The following is a 22,273-nucleotide window of genomic DNA, read 5'->3' on the forward strand; positions in this document are numbered from 1 at the left end:
CTAGGGACTAGTTTGATCTAGATAGCAGATAAGAGCTTATAGAATGTTATATTTAAATCCGTATTTTCATGAGACTTTTATTAATTTAACAGAATGTTCTTGAAAAGACAGAGCAACACCATCTCCCAGATATGAAGTTTTCCCCAGTTAACTTTGCCTGTTATAGTCTACAAAATACTGCCTTATGGCTATAAATAAAAGAAAGGTGTAGGTTAATAAAATAGATCTAAGTCTGTCGTGCTGATGTCCTCCAACCTCTGGAAACATATTTGTTACAATAATTTTGTTTGGCTTTGTACCTTTATATTGATAATATAAGCGATGAGAACATATTCTTGATCAACTCCCTTACAAGCCAGTGAGTAGCATGTCCATAAGGTCACACACATCTATTAGTCACAATTAGGGATCAGCCTCTCCCTTGTGTCAGAAATACAAATGCATTAGTAAATACATAATTGAAATACAGTTGTATGGATATGGCAGCAGAAGTTATACAAGGCACAAAAAGGGAGTAGGGCAGTACGGTGTTTGAGGTTGTGGATAGAACAATTCATGAATAAAATGGGTTGATGGGTTTGTATATCCACTATAAGATACTGAAGAAATAACTATGGCAATACTATTCTATGAGACACAACAGTGTTTTTGGATCTGATGCTGCTCTGATGTAAGAACCTTATAGTTCCTCTGGGACTAGTGACAATTTGAGAAGAGTAGTATCACTACATGATCTGGCAATCCATCTTCATACTTTGTAAAATTTATTTATTTAGTTATTTATAAAATGTGTAGTACAAATGAGAGTTAGATACACACATGGTCATCATATAGTTAAAGTGTGGGTACCCTTACTGATATTATATGACCCCCCATCTTCATTCTTTACCGGGAGGGCAGTCACACTTTCTGCAACACACTTAAGTAATCTCATTCTTGGCTTTTAAAAATACATGAAATATATTTAAATACAGATCCACCTAGAATCAATACAGTAGGCTTCTCAAAAGCCCTTCAGTTGTTCTATGACTTTGTCATGTACTCCTTGATTCATAACATACCTCCAAATATCCTTCACCTGAAAACACTCTATTTCCAATGTGAAGTTTCTCATAAAGCCTACAGAGTTCTTTAATGCCTTTCATAAACACTTACATTATTATCAAAATGTAACTATTCTTTGACAAAACATTCAAATAAATATGTTTCTCAGCTGTGAACAGATATTTTTACTCAAGAAAATGAACTTAGCCTTATCAACTGACCTCAACTTCCTTGACTGCTCCCTAGCATGGAGGGCTAGGAACTAATCAAAGAATTTTAGTTTTGAATTCCATTTGTGGGAGCTTGAGTGCACTCGTGCACGCGCGTGCACACACACACACACACACACACACACACACCCCAAACTCACAGTTGAAAGGCAATATTATTACCTTTGCTTCTCCTGTTTGAAAAGTTTAGGCAGTCTGGTTTTTTGATGCAGGAATATTTTAGGATATTGTTTTATAAATGTATTGTGAGCTGATAAGGCAGTGCACGAACTCCGGCTTGAAAAAAAAGACAAAATAAGTTGTAAGTATTATAGGATAATAACCTTTAAGAAAAATATTTAATACTCAATATATAGAGATTAATACTATACTGACTATCCACTTTAAGAAACAAATGACAAAAATATAAAACAAAAATATTTTATTCCTTACGAGTATCCACCAAAAATTGTCTCAGCGAGTGTACCTCAGTATACTTCAGTGTACCTCAGAGAGAAATATTTTAAGAATTATCAAATTATGGTAATGTCAATGTCAAAAAATTAATTTTTTTAAGATGATCTTTCTTCAAACTTTTATTTCTGTAATTAATTAAAGTTCTTACATAATATACCACATAATTAAAATATCTCCAAAATGAATAGTTACATATACATTGTTGGAAAATGTATTTATCTGATTTTTTGCAGTGATTTACTAAAATATCATGCATTATTTATTTAGGTGTAGAACTAAAATGTGTTAGAGACCAAAAGATCAGCATTTTCCAAATCCAGATCACTGAAATCATCTAGGATGTTTTTTATAAGTAAAGATTCCTGATTATTTTCCTGATGAATCATAAACTCCAAGAGTAAAGCTAAATGGGCTTCTCTTTTTTAAATATCCTCCTCAGGATAGCTCTTATATGCAGTCAGGTTTTGATCTACAATAAATATTTTAAAATGCTAATAAATAATATCTATGAAAATGTAGCAAATTGTCATTAAATGTTAGCCAATATTTGTTTCTGGAAAATCTGCTTCATTCAATTTTAAATTGAAAACACTCTGAAAATTTGGTCAATTTTTAAAAATATTAAGCATTCATCTTGATATCTGATTACAATAATTATCAAAAATGATCATAATTCAAATTGAACACTGACAAACATTTTAGTCAACATTTGCCTCATGGTGAATGAATATAAAAGTCCTCAGGATAAGGTTTTTTATTTTATTGTCAATAAAAATAATAACAGATTCTAAATATGTATAACAACTTTTTCTTCTCTTGGCTAATGTTCCTAAGGCACCATATTGATGCTTTACACAAAACAAATTCTACACACTTTAAAAATCTTATTTATTGGCAAAGCCTCAGGGTATAAAATAAATGTGCAAAAGACAATCGCATTTCTATGCACCAATAATAAACAAACAGAAACCCAAATAACAAGCACAACTCCACTCACAATAGCCACAAAAAAAATGAAATACCTTGGCATCTTCTTAACCAGAGATGTAAAAGACCGTTACAATGAAAACTACAAAACACTGCTCAAAGAAGCCAAAGATGACACAAACAAGTGGGAAAATATTCCATGCTCATGAAATGAAAGAATCAAGATTGTTAAGATGTCCATTTTACCTAAGACAATCTACAGATTTAATACAATACCCATCAAATTACCAGCAACGTTTTTCTCAGACCTAGAAAAAACAATACAGGAATTCATATGGAAACATAAACAACCAAGAATAGCCAAGAGCAACCCTCAACAAATAAAAACAAAGCAGGAGGTATCACACTCCCAGACTTTAAATTTATTATAAGCTACAATAATCAAAACAGCTTGGTATTGGTACAAGAATAGGCCTATAGGCCAATGGAATAGAATTGAGATGCCAGAAGCAAAACCTCAATTTCTGAACCAACTCATCTTCGACAAAGCCTCCACCACTTGTTACTGGTGAGAGGAGAACCTATTCAGTAAATGGTGCTGGGAAAACTGGTTGACCACATGCAAAAGATCGAAACAGGACCCCTACTTATCCCCATAGGCAAAAATTAACTCTAAATTGATCATGCACCTAAATGTAAAACCTCAAACTGTAAGAACCTTAGAACACATAGGAGGCACTCTTATGGAAGTTGAAACTGGCGACCAATTCCTGATCAAAACCTGAAGTGCCCAGGCCATAAAAGATAAGATAGACAAGTGGGACCTCATTAAACTGACAAGCTTCTGCAAAGCCAAAGAAGCCATCAAGAGAGCAGGGAGACATACCACAGACTGGGAAAAAATGTTTGCCAACTCCATGTCTGACAAAGGCCTAACATCAAGGATCTACAAGGAACTCAAATATGCTGAAAAGAAAAAAACAAACAGCCCCATTACAAAGTGGGCAAAAGACATGAATAGACACTTCTCAAAAGAAGACATATGAGCAGTCAACAGACACATGAAAAAATGTTCATCCTCACTAATCATCAAGGAGATGCAAATTAAAACTACACTGAGATACCACCTAACTCCAGTCAGAATAGCCATCATCAATAACTCAAAAAAATAACAGATGCTGGAGAGAATGTGGTGAAAAGGGAACACTTCTACACTGTTGGTGGGAGTGCAGGCTAGTACAGCCTCTGTGGAAATCAGTGTGGTGATTCCTAAAAGTTCTAAAAATTGACCTTCCATATGACCCCGCAATCCCTCTACTGGGAATATACCCGGAAAAATTCAAATCACTTTATAAAAAAGATAACTGCACACATATGTTTATCACATCATTGTTCACAATAGCAAGAACACGGAACCAACCATGCCGCCCATCAAAAGAGGACTGGATTTTAAAATGTGGTACATATACACAATGGAATATTGCACAGCCATAAAGAAGAACAAGATCATGAACTTCTCAGCAACCTGGATGGAATTAATACTGAGTGATCTCTCACAGAAACAAAGAGCTGAGTATCACATGTTCTCATTCATAAGTGGACCTTGAACAACTACTGTAATACTATAAGGAAGGGATTTACAGTAACGGGAAACTGCGGGAATGTGAGAGGAGGTGGAATCGACAGTACTTGATATCTGCCTGAGGAAGGGAGGGTCACACCTCATCAACAAGGGTACTTGCACAATGAATATTTGTATACCTAACCCTGAACTGTATCCCACAATTTTAAAATAAAAATTAAAAGAGAAAATATAAATAAATAAAAATCTTATTTAATTTACTGTAACTTAATTAATTCAGATGACACAACATGGATGTGATTTAATGTGACATGAGACATTTCATTTCTTTTCTCATACTGTATAGACACATGGGCCAGCATTTACCTTTTCTTAAAACTGACCATTGATTTTATTGGAGGTTTTCCAAGGATTTTTTTTTCTGTTTCAAACTCACATTCTACAACCATCTATTTTACATATCCACCTGTTTTTTAAGTACTTAGCATATTCCAAGCATTGTACTAAGATCTTTACATTGTTTTTGTGTTGTTGCATATTTATTTAACCTGATTATATCAATATGCTTTACTGCCCCTTCTACACAAAATAAAACTGTAACCTTAATAATTTGCCTAATCCATATAACTAGCAAGGGGAGGATATAAATGAAAACTAAACTGACTCCAAAACCCATTATTTTAATCTCTGGAATATTCTGCCCCTCGGTTAATAAAATGTATTTGCTCTTACTGTGGGCCACACATAATTCTAGGCAATTTTACATGTAGCTATACATAAGATTTTTATACACAACTAGCTAGATACTCCTATCATCCTCAATTTATATTATTGTTGTTGCTTTGTTGTTGTTATTTGCCTGAAATCTCTATGAAATTGAAGTGAAGGCCAGAGGGAAGATCTACACTTATACGCTTGGTAAATTCCAGATGTGAAAGGAAAACCCTGAGATGGACAAATGGTTGGATCCTTTGGGTTGGCAGTTTTCCAAAGCTGTGGCTCTAAGTGGTAGAGATTGGGGTCTGTTTCTTCATCTCCAGGACAATATGCAGGATGGAGGAGTCTAACAACAGGGAAGGAGGGAGTGAAGGGAACCAGGTTTGACCTGAAAGTGAGAAAGTATTGGAGCACAGCCCAGTTTTGTATCTTTCACTTTATTGTGTCAGATAGAAGAGGGCAGTGGTGGACTGAAACACAAGTCAAGTGCTTGATTCAGCCACCAGTGGAGAAGAGGCTATGAGCGCAAGCCTATGTTGGAACTGATAGGTACATCCTCATTTTAGACCTGAAGATTGTGCAGCCCAAAGTAGAACAAAAGTGCAGACACATGCAGCCCGTGCTACAAGACTTGAAAAACTTATTCCAATCTGTGATCTGAATAGATCATCTTTGAAGTGAATAGAAAGTTTATCCCAAAATATTAAGACCTTTACCCTAATCATCATTTTCTGTGTGTGACTAAACTGCCTCCTTCACCTAATCCCTGAGACTTTCCAAGATGTGGTGCGGATATACACGGAGTCAGTGTTTATGATCTGAGTCTCCAAAAGTAGTGTGCCCAAGAAGTGAAATACATGAAAGACTGAAATGGAAGAGTCAAATGCTAGACTGAGTAATGCCATCATTGTCAGAATGAAGCCCTAAGTGCCCTGTAATGTTTTGGTGCATGTTCTGTGTCACAAAAATATAATTTGGGAGTATATTCCTATTTCTGAGTCTCTTGTTGAAAAAAAACATGTCAGTATGTTCAGTAGAAATGTATTATTGTACCAAACCATGTGAAATCTATAAATGAACGGGTCTGAATATAGAGAAGAGAAGTAGTCTGGGGAAAACATAAAATAAATATAATTAGAAAGCCAGCCAGTAACAAAGAAATTTTTAGAATTACAGTAGGGTTGGAGAGTAGAACATGGGCCCAAATAACTATCTGACACTTGTATGCTGTCCAGAAGATATTTTTCACAATTTACCAGGCTATGGGTAAAAGTCACCTATGGACAAGAAGTCTGCCTCTTCACTGAAGCTTACCTACAAAGAAATTCATCCACAAGAAAAGAACTCCAACTTCCTTAAGCAAATGAGAGATGCATTTAAAGCCTGTATGTTTACATGACAGAACTCTAGAGCACTTTCAAGATGCTCTGTATTGAGGGGTCACAAAATTAAATGCTAACAATGATCAAGTAGGTATCATAAGGTAGGAACTGTGGTGAACTAGAAAGAGTATGCTCACATAGAGGGAGCTGTGATCTCACTCTTAAGCACATTTTTCTCAAGTACTAACAGAAGTCCAATGTGGTCAGGTCCTACAGTCTGTTCTTGTTGTTGTTGTTGTTGTTGCTGCTGCTGCTGCTGCTGCTGTTTATACAAGCCAGAAATCTGAACTACCACGTAAAAATTTGTTACTTTTTAATGTTAGTAACTGCTATAGACTGAGTTATGAACCTCCCTTCAGATTCATATATTAAAACCCTAACCTCCAATGTGACTGTATTTGGAGACACCTAAATGAAAGAGAGGTTGGGAAATATTGTCTAGTTCTGTACCCAAAAAGAAGATAGAGTTTGGGGAAGCATAGAGGGATTTTTAAGATAGATATAAAATCACTGACTATTAAACCTCAAATTGTTCTTATTAGCTAGATATGTACCTATCATTTTATAAATAAGGAAACAATGTGCAATGTTTACATTACCTGCCTAACCTTATATAAAGTAGAGAAATTCGTACACACATTTCAGTTGTCTTGACTCTAAAACTAGGGCTCTTCTATTTCTTTCCATCTAGTAGAGAAGGCAGGAACTAAGGACATATGTCATGCACTCAAGGTATACTGCCAAGGCCATTAACTGGTACCCCTTTCCTGGTCTGGGGTAGTGTACTTGATGTTCTCAGGCTGAGTTCTAGTCATTGGAACATGAAGCAAAGAGTAGAAAGGATGTGCTCACCTCAATCCTCCCCTGCAAGAAATCCCCTTCACAGGGAGGAGATTCTCAGTGCCCTTTCCCCTTCCCACTTGAAGCAGAGAAACAGTGGCCTTGGAAGGCACAAAATAAAGTTGGGAGAGCAGCCTGGTGACTTATGGAGACACTGCCTCTAAAGCAAACAACAATAAAAACAAGTGGAAGAGCAAAGTCTAAGTTCCTAAACCGAGAGAACAAGCTGTCAAAGAAAAATATCCCTTTATGGCATGATGTGGGAAAGAAATAAACTTCTGTTGTACAAAGCCACTGAGATTTAGCAATTATCTCCAGCAGCCGAAAACTCCATAAAACAGTATTTCTTCCACATCTCATTCAGTTCTGCTCACAGATCTGGAAACATAATAAGCTTTTAATAAAATACTTATTGATTAACTATATTTATGTGTTTGTCCTGAGGCAATTTGCATTTTATTATAAATTTTAAATTAATTAAGACAAATAATACAAGTTGAATCTATTCAATCACTAATGGATTTTTTTCCTGAATTTGCCTTATAAATATTGTAGCATATATACATGAATTTGATGAAAATTGAAATAATATGCTTACATAATAAAGGGACAAGTGCAACTTGATATGAATTATATATTTTATATATATAATACATTGTAAATAATACACATCCATATATATTTCAACCTTTTATGACAATGAGTTTTAGAAAAAATGTCCTGGGTCATCAGTTTTTGCAGATGCCACCGCAAAGCACTTATTTTTAAAATTTTTGGAAATGTGACTCTCTAGTTATGAATCATTTGATCATCTTTCTTATCTATGGACAAAGCTCATTAGCCAATGACTATGTCTTCAAAATTATATCATTTCAAAGGAGCTCCACATGCTGTCGCAATATGTTAATCATAAAGATTAATCTCAACCCTTTCATTTTCATATACAGTTCTTGAGGAAAAATTAAAAGATCTGTTTTGACAAATTAACTGCAAATACGTGACTTTAAGACTAAATCTAAATCTTTTAGGGAGATATTGATCTGTCTTAAAATTTTACTTCTGAAATAACTGAAGTTCTCCCTACTTTGAGAACAAATGTGTGATTTGCCTATAAAACCAAAGTTGTCCTACAACCTTATACAAGGTATTTAAACCTCTCATTTATTTATATATTTCTACAAAAGAACTACCTACCTTTAAAATTGCTGTAGTAGTTAGAAATAAAGAAAGTAGTCAGGTGCAGTAGTTCACACCTATAATTCCAGCATTTTGGGAGGCAGAGTTGAGAGGATTGCTTGAGTCCATGGGTTTGAGAACAGCCTGGGCAACTTGGTAAGACCTCATCTCCACAATAAATCAAGAAAAAATAGCCAGGCTTGGTGGCACATTCCTGTGGTTCCAGCTACTTGAAAGACTGAGGCAGAAGGATCACCTGAGCCCAGCAGGTTGAGGCTGCAGTAGCTGTGAGCATGCCACTGCACCAGCCTGGGTAACAGAGTGAAACTCTGACTTTAAAAAAAAAAAGAATAATGAAAGTAAAGCTCTGGGATAACTGTTTGTAACATATTAGGCATGGTAAAAATGGTAACTATTAATATGAATCCAAGTACAGAATATACAGCTTTTAGAAGTTAGACAATTTTTTAAAAATTTTATTAAAACTGTGGGGCTATACACCTCACCTTCAGTGTCAAAAAGACAAGATTTTGAGTCAACATCAAATCTTCCTGTAACAATACATGTGAATACAGTATCTGTCATGTTAAATGTTATTAAGATAAAAATAGTCCAGCCGTGAGAAAAATTTTTTAATGAAAAGGACCTAGACATTGACTCAGAGAAAATTTTCATCATTGGAATTCATTGTCCTGTAGTATAGAATATACATTATACCTTAAAAGTACATATATGTCAGAGAGAGGAAAAAAAATATTCAAGGTCCCTACAGCATGGCAGTCTTTATTCTCTAAAGAAATCTGTTTTTGCATATATGCTGTGTAACAAATTTTTGGTGCATTGCTTATTTTACAAGTTAATCTAGGTCTCCAAGAACCACCACATTGCAAACAAAAAGAGGGAAAAGTGAGTGGACACTTGAGATGTAAGCAACAGACAGAGAGGAGGAGTAGGGTGTGCTGAGGGCTGTCACTGATAGGAAGGACCATTGCTGGAAGGAATGTGAGCCTTGATCCAGGAACAAGGAGGAGAGCACAGCACCAAAAGCATGATTCAGGATATTAAAAAATAAGCTAAACTTTATTAAAATTTAAAACTTCTGCTTTACTGTATATACTGTTGGGAGAATAAAAAGACAGTTCACTTTCCAGGAGCAAATATTTGCAAACACATATCTGATAAAGAGTCAGGCGATCTGGGGGAAAGCCTGAGATTCTGTCTTCTATTTTTTTGAGTTAGGGATCTCTGTCACCCATTCTGGACCGCAGTGGCACAATCACAGCACACTGCAGCCTTTATTACCTCCTGGGCTGAATGGATTCACCTTTCTCAGTCTCCTGAGTAGCTGGGTTTACTGGAACGCACAACTACACCAAGTTAATTTTTTTTGGTGATGGGTAGAGATGAGGGCTGGCAATATTGCCTAGGTTGGACTCAAATTCCCTGACTCAATCGATCCTCCTGCCTCAGCTTCTCAAAGTGCTAAAGTGACAAGCATGAGCCACTGTGCGTGGTCTGACTTTCTGCACTTCTAACAATCTCTCCAGTGATGTCAATGCTTCTGATCAAAGGAGAATATTTTGTCACACTTCCACCAAGTGGTAGAGCCTGGGTTTATTTCAGTTTATCTGACAAGTAAACAAAGATGAGGGCTTTCATTTTTCTTTTTTTTTTTTATTTTCTACAATTTGTTGTGGGGTTACCAATATCAAATTAAACATTCACTTTCATTTAGAAAAAGAGTTGGCAACCAAAATCTACAAAGAGCGCTTAAAACTCAAAATAAGAAAATGAATCAATTTAAAAATGGGAAAAATCTGAACACACATGTCACCAAACAAGATAAACAGGTGGAAATTAGCATATGAAAAGATGCTACACATCATATGTTATTAGGGAATTACACACTAAAACAACAAAATACCACTATACATTTATTAGAATGACTAATATTCAGAACATTGACAACACAAAATGCTAGCAATGATGAGGAGCAACAAGAACTCCTATTCATTTTTGATTGAAATGCAAAGTGTTACAGTTACTTTGAAACACAATTTGCTAGTTTCTTATAAAGCTAAGCATAGGCTTACCATATGATTCAGCAGTTGTGCTCCTTGGCATTTGCCAAATTAGGGGAACATCTATGCTCACACAAAAACCTGCACGTGAATGTTTATAGCAGCTTTATTTACAATTGCTAAAGTTTGACGGCACCCAAGATATGCTTCAGTAGGTGAATAAACAAAAACGCTGTGGTATAAACCATATGAGGGTGTGGAAAAAAAACTGAGAATTATTTTTTTGAGGACTAGTCCCTTGTTGTTCAGGCTTCCCCCAGTAGGTAAGTGCTCTAGGAACCTATCAGCATCATTGTATCAGCTGGCATCTTGTGAAAGACCACATTCGACTTCAGTGATTTTTTTTTTTTTTTTTTTTTTTTTTTTTGAGTTGGAGTCTCACTCTGTCGCCTAGACTGGAGTGCAGTGGCCGCTTCCGGCCACCGAAGCCTCGACCTGCTGGGCTCCAGCGATCCTTCCGCCTCAGCCTTCCAAGTAGCCGGAATTACAGGCAGGCGTTACCACGCCCAGCTGATTTTTTGATTTATTGTAGAGATGAGGTCTCCCTGCCCAGGCGGGTCTCGAACCCGCGGGCTCAGGCAATCCACTCACCTCAGCCTCCCAAAGGTGCGGGATTACAGGCTGAGCCACCGAGCCCGGCTGATTTATTTTTTATTTTTTATTTTTTTAGAGTCTTTCAATGCATTTGCCCACCTGATTATGAGCTCACCTACCCACACTGCACTGAGTGTTAGCAGTGTTTGACCAAAAACAGCACGACTCCCATGTCCCACCCTCCCTGTTCTCCCAATCTTATCCCAAATAACTTTTTTTTGTTTGTTTGTTTACCCAGATGAAAAAAGTCCTCAAAGGAAAATGTTTTGCCGATGTGGAAGACGTGAGACAAAAAACAGCAGAAGCACTAAAAGTCATCAAAATGGGCAAGTTCAAAAACCATTTTGAGCAGTGAAAAAGCCTCTTGATAGGTGTATTGCATCAAACGGAGAGTACTTTGAAGGTGACTGAAACTTAAACATGTAAGAATAAATACACAACTTTTTATAAATAAATTCTTGTTTTGGGGGGGTTCTCCCTTATACAACAAATATTATTCATTAGTAAAAGAAATGAGCTATCAAACCACAAAACAAAACTGGAGAAATCTTAAATACATATTGCTCTGCAAAAGAAACTACTGTGGTTTAAATGTGTTCCCTAAAATTTTATGTGCTGGAAACTTAATCCCCAGTGCAATGGTGTTGGGATGTGGGGCTTAATAAGAGGTGATTGGGTCATGAGGCAGAGCCCCCATAGATTAATTAATGTCTTTATCATGGGAGCAGATTAATTATTCTGAGAGTGGGTTGATATAAAACAAGTCCAAACTCTGGCGCCTTTCTTCTGCCTTCTACTCTTACATCATGAGATGACCCTCAGCAGATGCCAGCAGCATACCCTGCAACTTCTCAGCCTCTAGACATATAAGAAGTTGGGGGTGGGGAGAAGGGAGAGAGAATAGGCAGAGAACAAGGGGATTTTTGGAGTAGTGAAACTCTTCTGTATTACACTGTGCTAGTTGATACATGTCATTATATGTTTGTCAAAACCCCTACAATGAACAACATACACAGCCATCCCTAATGTAAACTATGGGTTTTAATTAATAAATACCAATATTGGCTAATCAATTGTAACAAATAATATGGGAAACTAGGAGGGGAGTCAGGGTGTGTATAGAAACTCTGTACTTTCTGCTCAAATTTTCTGTAAAATGAAAACTTCTCAAAAAACATCTACTATAATACATAAATAAATAGATTTAACTTGTAATACAAAATGTGGAATTAAGATGAGAAGAGATCTGAGAATGTAATTGCACCTGAAAGTTTGATAGTCCTGAATTCAGGTTCTTAAAAAAAGCTAGAATTAAGTAGTGGATTTTTTTAAAAAGAGAGTAATAAGTAATATAATATACAAAGGAACAGCAGAATCTAATTACAATATATGGAGAAATAAAGATAAAGGAGAATTAAACATACCTGCAAGATTTTCATGCTTTAATTACTGGTTAAATGGCAACCATTCAACAAGTATTTTTTGAATGTCAACTATGTGTCATGCACTGAAATAGGCAATAAAAGTTATGTGATGTACCAAACTCACAGAGCTGTTTTTCTCCAAGAGTTTATAGTCTGACTGTGATAATATGGATAGGAAATGGAGAAGGGAAGCAGGTTTTCAGGAAAGAATAAATTTGTTACTTAAATCAAGATCAAGGGAAATTTGAAGGTTAATGAAATCTTAGAGATTATCTATAGCAACTCCTCTAATTGGAGGAAGTTTATCTAAGATAATATCCTCTAAACCGATGTAGGAGGGAGGGTGGGAGAAGGAGAGATATTGGCACTTTTGATGGGAGAATGTGCAAGATTTTACTGCACATTACAAAAGGTTTAAAATTTCTAGCACCCCCTTGTTGTCGTGATTACTATAAATGTGTTTACATTTCCAAGTGCTCCCCAGGGGAAATAGAAAAGATCTCTCAGGTGGTGATCACTGCCATAGAAAACTGGTTATAAGAGTGTACACTTTGGGTAAAAAGATTAACAATCATACCTTGAATTACAAGCCTTCAGCTTGTTAACAATCTATTAGATAAATGTAAGATTCCATCTGTCTCTCACCATTAAAGACAACAAGGCTGTGTTGTATTGACAGTGCCAACTGGTGGCCATTGAGGAAGATTGCTCAAAATTAAAAATGGCTTCATTCCAGACAAAGTAATGTCATTGGATCACAGCTAAGATAATTTCTTTCACGTGTATATAAAATACTATTTTAAAAGCTCTTTTTCCCTCTCCTTTCTTTTCCAAAACTTATATCCTTAAATATAAAAATCGCCTATCCATTTCTTCATTTTTAAGCCAAAAACACACACTTAATTATGTCTAGATGGCCCACAGTTATCAAGATTCTCATTGAGTAAAAGGATGACAATATATTTTGAAACAAAAAAAGTGACAATTAAGAATCAAACAGTCATGCACCTTCTCAGACCACAGCGGAATAAAAATAAATATCAACACCAACAAAATTTCCCCAAAGCCCACAAATACATGGACACTAAATAGCATGATGCTGGACAACTCCTGGGTCAATACTGAAATCAAAGCAGAAATTAAAAGATTCCTGGAAACAAATGAAAATGAAGAAACACCTTACCCAAACCTCTGGGATGTCTAAAAACAGTTCTAAGAGGGAAAATTATATCTCTATGACCACACATCAAGAAAATGGAAAAATCACAAACTGAGAGACTGATAAATTACCTAAGAGAGCTAGAAAAAGAAGACCACCAAAACCCTAACTTTAACAGAAGAATCAAAATCACCAAAATAAGAGCCCAAATATGGGACATAGAACAAATATATCATAGAAAACATCAACAAAACAAAAAGCTGGTTCTTTGAAAAAATTAACAAGATTGATGGACCCCTAGCCAGAATGAACAAGAAAAAGAGAGAAAAAGCCCAAATAAATACAATCAGAAATACAAAAAATCACATCACAACTGACCCTGAAGAAATAGAAAAGATGTTCAGAGATTACTATGCACACCTATATGGAAACAAACTTGATAACCTCAATGAAACGGAAGGCTTTCTGACATCACACAACCTACCCAGGATGAAACAAGAAGATACTGCGACACTAAATAGACCAATAACAACCCAGGAAATTGACTCTGTCATAAGAAAACTACCTACCAAAAAATGTCCTGAACCGAATGACTTTTCAGGAGAATTCTACAAAATGTACAAAGAGGAACTGATACCAATCCAATTGAAAGTATTCCAGTAAATTGAGAAAGAAGGAATTCTCCCCAAATCATTTTATGAAGCTAACATCATACTGATGCCCAAATCGGGTAAAGATTCAACACAAAAAAAAGAACTACAGGCCAACATCCCTTATGAACATAGATGCAAAAATCCTCAACAAGATTCTAGCAAACCTGATACAAAAACACATCTCAAAAATCATCCATCATGACCAAGCAGGCTTCATCCCCAAGATGCAGGACTGGTTCAACATTCGCAAGACCACAAATATAATTAAATACATCAACAGATGCAAAGAAAGAACAATATGATTACCTCCTTAGATGCAGAAAAAGCTTTTGATAAAATTCAGCATCGCTTCTTGATAAAAACCCTCAAACACCTAGGTTTAGAAGGAACATACCTCAAAATAGTGTCATCTACAATAAACCCAATGCTAACATATTGCTAAATAGACAGAAACTGGAAACGTTTCCCGTGAAAACTGGAACAAGATGAGACTGCCCACTCTCACCCTCTTGTTCAACACTGTTTTGGAAGCCCAAGCTAGGGCAATTAGACAAGAGAAGGAAATCAGGGGTATCCAAATAGGAAAAGAGAAAGTCAAGTTATTCCTCTTTGCTGACGATATGATCCTATACCTAGAAAATCCAAACGAATCTGTCAAAAACCTGCTTGCACTAATAAAGGGCTTTGGCAAAGTCTCTGGGTACAAAATAAATGTGTACAAGACTGTGGCATTCTTATACACCAATAACAAGCAGGTAGAGAACCAAATAAAAACCACAATCCCATTCATAATAGCCACAAGAAAAATGAAACACCACAGCATCTTCCTAACAAGAGAAGTGAAAGACATTTACAATGAGAACTACAAAACACTGTTCAAAGAAATCCAAGAAGACATAAACAAATGGAAAAATATTTCATGCTCATGAATAGGAAGAATCAACATTGTTAAAATGTTCATCCTACCAAAGGCAATCTACAGATTCAAAGCAATATCCATTAAGTTACCAACAACATCATTCTTCTCAGACCTGGAAATAACAATACAGAAATTCATATGGAAACATAAACGACCATGAATAGCCAAAACAATCCTTAGCAAAAGAAACAAAGCAGGAGGTATCACACTTCCAGACTTCAAACATTACTATAAGACTACAGTGATCAAAACAGTCAGTACTGGTACAAGAACGTGCTTATAGACCAAAGGAACAAGATAAAGATTCCAGAAGCAAAGCCTCAATTTCTCAACCAACTCATCTTTGACAAAGCCTCCAACAACAACCACTGAGGAGAGTAAATGGTGCTGGGAAAACTGAATGATCATATGCAGAAGGTTGAAACAGAATACCTACCTATAACCATACACAAAAATTAACTCTAAATGGACCAAAGACCTAAATGTAGAACCTCAAACTGTAAGAATCTTAGAAAATGCAGGAGACACCCTTATGGAAATTTGAAGTGGCAACCAATTCCTGATCAAAACCACAAGTGCCCAGGCCATAAGAGATAAGATAGATAAGTGGGACTTCATCAAACTGACCAAGCTTCTGCAAAGCAAAAGAAACCATCAAGAAAGCCGGGAGACAGCCCACAGAATGGGAAAAAATATTTGCCAACTGTGTATCTGACAAAGGCCTAATATCTAGGATCTACAAGGAATTCAAACACGCCGAAAAGAAAAAAAAACCCATTAAAAAGTGGGCAAAAGACATGAATAGACACTTCTCAAAAGAAGATATATGGGCAGCTAAAAGGAACATGAAAAAGTGCTCAGCCTCATTAATCATCAGAGAAATGCAAATGAAAACCACACTGAGATACTACCTAACCCCAGTAAGAATGACCATCATTTATAAAACAAACAACAACAGATGCTGGCAAGGATTTTGAGAAAAAGGAATGCTTCTACTCTGCTGGTGAAATGCAAACTAGTGCAACCTCTTTGGAAGACAGTGTGGCAATTTCTGAAAGAACTAGAAATTGGCCTTCCATATGACCCAGCAATTTCCCTATTGGGAATATACCCAGAGGAACTCAAACCACTCTACAAAAAAGATACCTGCACACGCATGTTTGTTGCAGCTCTATTCACAATAGCAAAGACATGGAACCAACCATGCTGCCCATCGAAGCTGGACTGGATTTTAAAAATGTGGTACATATACACAATGGAATATTATGCATCCATAAAGAAGGACAGACCTATGGCTTTGCAGCAACTTGAATGGATTCAGAGTCTATCATACTCAGTGATCTATCACAGAAACAAAGAACAGAGTACCTATGTTCTCACTCGTAAGCGGACCTTGAACAATTATCTTAATACTGTAAGAAAGGGATCGGCAGTAATGGAAAACTGCCAGGGGATGAGAGATGGGATTGGCAGTTTAGGGAAACTGCCAGGAGAAGGAGGAGCACACCTCATCAACAAGGGTACCTGTATAATGAACATTTGTATACCTGACCCTGAATTGTACCCCACATTGTTAAAATAATAATAATAAAAAGAATAAAACATTATCAATAGACCCTAAAGCCCTTTTAATTGTCCAAGAGCCTCCTTAAAATCATCATAAATGTCTCTATCAAACTCTTGATACTCATATAATTTAATGTACTTTAGCCTAACCTGAAGCAATGAGAAAGAATTACCTTATTTTATTTTATTTTATTTTATTTTGCATTTTGACTAATGACTATAATTTTTTAAATGTTATCTTTGTCTTTTGTATTATAAAAGAATAAAATTTTAGATATATTTTGAACAAATTTGGGGAAACTGGGTACACTATGACTTTGTCAGCTTTTTTTTTCCCTAACAATGATTAACAATTAATCATCTTTATGTTAAGGAGTGCCCACCAGAAGATTTCTGAGTTGACCTCCTGTTCTACAGTTCTTAGATTCTATAATTTTTTTGTGGGAAAATTCTGAATGCTTTACAGTAACTTATAAATGGATGTGGGTTAAAATTTATTTATGGATTATAGTTTTTATAAGCACAAAAATATTCAATCAACATAACTACATCCATATTTGAGAATAAGTTGGCTATATATTAGTAATATTAATCACTAACAAATATTGATCTCTTGGTATATCACAGTCACAAAGAGAATTGTTTGACAAGAACCATTCTGTACAAATTCAAAAACTATGTTGTTGTTTAATGTTTCTAATACAGATATGTTTAAAGGTATGAATTTATAAGAATATTTAGTCACTCAGAAAAATGTAGTAGCAAAAATATAGCCTCGTTTTTCAATTTACAACTTAGAAGAGCATGACTTTCCTTTTAAACCAGATTACTTTCTTTATTACTAAGTAAATTGAACCTTAGAACATAAGAGCTGACCAATCAAGTCATAGAGTACTTCAATAAATGAAAAATATCTTCAAAGCATATTTATGTTTATTTCCAAAGCATACAGTATAAGATTAAAATTCGAATGTGAAACCAAAAGGAACTACACCTCTTAAAAAAAGGAAAGAAAGAAAAGAAATCAAGGAAGAAAAAAGGTATGTTTGAAACTAATAGTTCAGGGATCAACATCAGTAAGATGCCAGAATAGGATTTCCTCATTTCCAGTCAGCCTCACAGGAATTCAACAACTATCCACAGACTAGAATACCTTCATGAATAGTTAAAAACTCGGGAGTGGCCGACTCTGTGGCTCAGTCTGTAATCCCCCGCCTTTGGGAGGCTGAGGTGAGTGGATTGCCTGGGCCCGCGGGTTCGAGACCCGCCTGGGCAGCGAGACCTCATCTCTACAATAAATCAAAAAATCAGTCGGGCAGGTAGCGCATGCCTGTAATTCCGGTTACTTGGAAGGCTGAGACGGAAGGATCACCGGTGCCCAGCAGTTCAAGGCTGCGGTGACCGGGAGCAGCCACTGCACTCCAGTCTGGGCGACAGAGTGAGACTCCAACTCAAAAAAAAAAAAGAACTCGGGAGTGAATCTGTGTCACCCCCTTGAACCAAGCTCATGTCCCCACATATCTCAGCAGAGAATCTGGTCCCACCTGGCCAAGTGGCTGAGTGGTAGCCCCTTTCAGCCTCAGTGCTCCATGTAAGATTTCTTCAGGTTAGGGGACAAGGCCAAGTTTCTACATGGAATCTGTGAAGCTCATATTTCCACATAGAATCTGTGGAGCAGAGCATCTGGCCCCACCTGACCCTCTGTTGGAGCAGTGACCCTACCCAGCTTTAGAGAGCAGCCTGAAGTTCTGTCAGGGTCAGAGCAGTGAAGCAAGCTTGGGAATACACATACTTGTGGAGGATAGCCTCCGTTCTGGCCTTGATTAGCTTCTTATGTGTTAGAGAAAGGATCGATGTATAAGTCAGATTCAAAATTTGGATGTTAAGTTTTTTAAACACAGTTAAAAACTTGAATGAGCTTTTCTGAATAACAACCATAAAAAAACCATCACTTTTATAACACTTACTATGTGATAGATACCATTTACTTTACATATATTAGTTCATGTAATCATCCTGATAACTCTTTTAAATGGCTACTATTATTATCTCCATTTTACAAAGGAGAAAACTGAGGCAAAGAGAAATTAAGTAATCAGTCAAAAGTCACACGGAGGGTAAGTTGCTGAGCCAGGATTTAAAACAGGCAACTCTGCTCCAGAGTGTGTGCACTTAATTCTTTACCCCATGTTGAAAGGCACTGGGAGTGGCAAGGAGGCAGCAATGCACAGGGGGAACAAAATCCCCTTTGATAGAAATCTAAGAAATATCAAAGTTACATGCCCTATTCCCTTCTCTGAGAAAGAAGAAATGAGAAGATAGACAAAAGCATAGACATAATTTGAGATGGTTAAGAGTATGTGACTTAGAGATGCTTTCGAGTAGAGAGAGAAAATCGGAAACCTAAGCTATTTTCCTCAATAGTCCCATAAAAGATGAGGCCAGGCTTCCGACTGAGTGAAGGAAGGTGGTAGGGTAGATGGCAAGGAAATGGATTTTTAAGACTTAAATCTTCAAATATCATATTTCTTAGGAATCCCAAGCTTTGAAAAGTGATATTTCCTAGTTCTCAGGTTCCAGTATATTTCATCTAAGGCATCCCCTATTCACAGCTCAGGTACTTATTTCACTCGATATTTGTGTTTTCAACCATTTAAGGCTTTTCCCCCTATGACTGCTTTTTCAGTACTAGAAAGAGCCAGCTAAGGGATGAGTTATGTTTATTCCACACTAGATTGTTTTCTTAAAATATGATATATATTTTTTACCCCTTCAATCTGAAGAAATAACCTCCAGGTTTTCAAATGTTTTTATCTGTGTGGTAAATCAGGTACCTATGAGAGTCAGCAATGGTTTATTACTATACTTTATCCATAAAACAAACATATTCATATCCATTTGAACAACAGAAAAATAAATGCATGAATAACTTACCTGTATTGTAGTCCTCTAATGTGGCATAATGCATTCAACTGACCATAATTAATGCGCTTAGACATTTTCAAGTCTGAAAAAAAATCAATTAAAAATGTGAGTAATTTTCCATAATCTTATTAACCAAGTGTGTAAATAGAGTTTAATTGCAAACATTCATCATAGCAAAAGAATTAAGTGACTATGGAAGTGAAGTATTAACAGTCTTTGTTTGATACACAAGCAGAATTGAATAGGGTGATTAAAATAAGAAAAAAAATTAATGTTTTTTATTGATGTCAAGTCTGGTTTGGCATTTTTTAAATTTCCAATAAATGCTGAGGTTTGTATGTGTCATATATAATGCCACATCTCTAAAAGTAAATCTTTCAGAATCCCTATCCAATACTGTTAGAAGGTATACTAGTTCCAGAACTCCAGACATGACAATTCAAAGAAGAAATTTTTAAATGTTCTCTCTCTGTTTCTCTGTCTCTGTCTCTGTCTCTCTCTCTCTCTCTCTCTCTCTGTGTGTGTGTGTGTGTGTGTGTATGTGTGTATGTGTGTGTGTCTTTCTCTCTCTCTCTCTCTCTCTCTCTCTGTCTCTCTCGCTCTCTCTCTCTCTCTCTCTCTCTCGCTCGCTCTGTCTCTCTCTCTCTCTCACTCTTTGATTCATTCCTATCCATGCAGACCTATTCAATTCTATGCAGGCCCGCATCTTTAGATCCCCATCTTCAGAGCACCTTCCAATGTCTGGATTCAGTTTGCAATTTCTTAAGTTCAAATGTAAGCAAATCACAAAAGATCCCTTAAGAGCAGAAAGATGGTAATCATAGCCAATAAGGAAACTAACTGTGATTCTCCTTCAGTGTCAGAATGAGCTCGCATCCTTCAAATGAGATAGAAAAGAAGACTGAGTATTGCATATTAGAAGCATCTTTACAATGATGGGTACTCACATCACAATGTCTCTGGTTACTCCCAGAAGAATGAATGCTGTTAGAAATGTGGCAAAACAAGGAGACACCCTTATGGAAATTGGAACTGGTGATCAATTCCTGATCAAAATCCTAAGTGCCCATGCCATAAGACATAAGATTGATAAGTGGGACCTCATCAAACTGACATGCTTCTGCAAAACCAAAGAAACCATCAAGAAAGCAGGGATACAGCCCACAGACTGGGAAAAAACATTTGCCAACTGTGTATCTGACATAGGCCTAACATCTAGGATCTACAAGGAACTCAAATGTGCCAAAAAGAAAAAAACAAACAGCCTTGTTACAAAGTGGGCAAAAGATATGAATAGACACATCTTAAAAGAAGACATATGAGCAGCCAACAGATAAATGAAAAAATGCTCAACCTCACTGGTCATCAAAGAAATGCAAATTAAAACTACACTGAGATTTCACCTAATTCCAGTCAGGATGGTCATCATCAATAACTCAAAAAAAAACAGATGCTGGAGTGGAGGCAGAGAAAAGGGAACACTTCTACACTGTTGGTGGGAATGTAAACTAATACAACCTCTGTGGAAAACAGTTTGGTGATTCCTAAAAGATCTAAAAATCAACCTTCTATATCACCTCGCAATCCCTACTGGGAATATACCTGGAAGAACTCAAATCACTCTGTGAAAGACGATACCTGCAACACATATGTTTATTACAGCATTGTTCACAATAGTAAAAACATGGAACCAACCATACTGCCCATGAAAGAAGACAGGATAAGAAAATGTGGTACATATACACAATGGGATATTACACCGCCATAAAGAAGGACAAAATTATGAACTTCACAGCAACTTGGATGGACTTAAAGAGTCTATAATACTAAGTGATCTAACCTAGAAACAAAGAACTGCATATCACATGTTCTCACCCATAAGCAGACCTTGAACAATTATTGTAATACTATAAGACAAGAAATGGCAATAGTGGGAAACTGCTGAGGGGAGGGGAGGTGGGATTGACAGTAGTGGGAATCTGCCAGGGGAGGGGGAGTCACACTTCATCAACAAGGGTACCTAAATAATGAACATTTGTACACCTAACCCTGAATTATATCACACATCTTTACAATAAAAAATTTTTTAAAAAGAAATGTTGTAAAACAGAAAGTAGTAATAAATACTACTTAGGCATGTTATTCCTTTTCTTCATGAAAAGTTTTTGAGAAAATCAGTGGTTTACTGCATTTCTAAAAAACTTTTAAATGTATTCCTCGGCCATATTCACACTATGAAGAATTGTAATTTGACATGTCCAACCTTGTTTATGCTAATTTCAGCTTTCTGAATCATAAAATTTGACTTTTTATAAAACTTTTGTGATCTAAACATTAACCAGCAATAATAGATACTGCTCCCTAAATATGAAATAGAAATAAAGGAAATTTGGAGGAGGAGAGGGAAGATGGCGGCCAAGCCAGTCAGACTGTGAGTCCCAGTGGAGTATACACATGTACCCATTGCATCGTCATATACAGTGGTGGTGGGGAGTGAGTCTCAAGGAACCCATACAACAATCAGTGAACATTGTGATTTGCAAGTAGTTTCTGAATTCTAGTTCTCCATCCTCTACCTTATTCGACTCTCAAAACTAC

At 36.3% G+C, this 22,273-nt stretch overlaps 1 protein-coding gene across 1 annotated transcript in view; it reads right to left on the reverse strand.

Annotated features, from left to right (window-relative positions):
- Positions 1–1,432: 1,432 nt before the first annotated feature.
- Positions 1,433–22,273, reverse strand: part of LOC103252937 (cyclic nucleotide-binding domain-containing protein 1-like) — a 35,000-nt gene continuing 14,159 nt past the window's right edge. The window contains exons 2-3 of the mRNA XM_008051520.1: positions 19,685–19,757; positions 1,433–1,550 (exon numbers count right to left, since the gene is read on the reverse strand). Of these exons, the coding sequence (XP_008049711.1) occupies positions 1,433–1,550; positions 19,685–19,757 (191 nt within the window). The remainder of the gene's footprint in view (positions 1,551–19,684; positions 19,758–22,273) is intronic.

The sequence above is a fragment of the Carlito syrichta genome, unplaced genomic scaffold (genome assembly GCF_000164805.1).
Source record: "Carlito syrichta isolate Samal-C Ts95f unplaced genomic scaffold, Tarsius_syrichta-2.0.1 Scaffold183193, whole genome shotgun sequence".
NCBI lineage: Eukaryota > Metazoa > Chordata > Mammalia > Primates > Tarsiidae > Carlito > Carlito syrichta.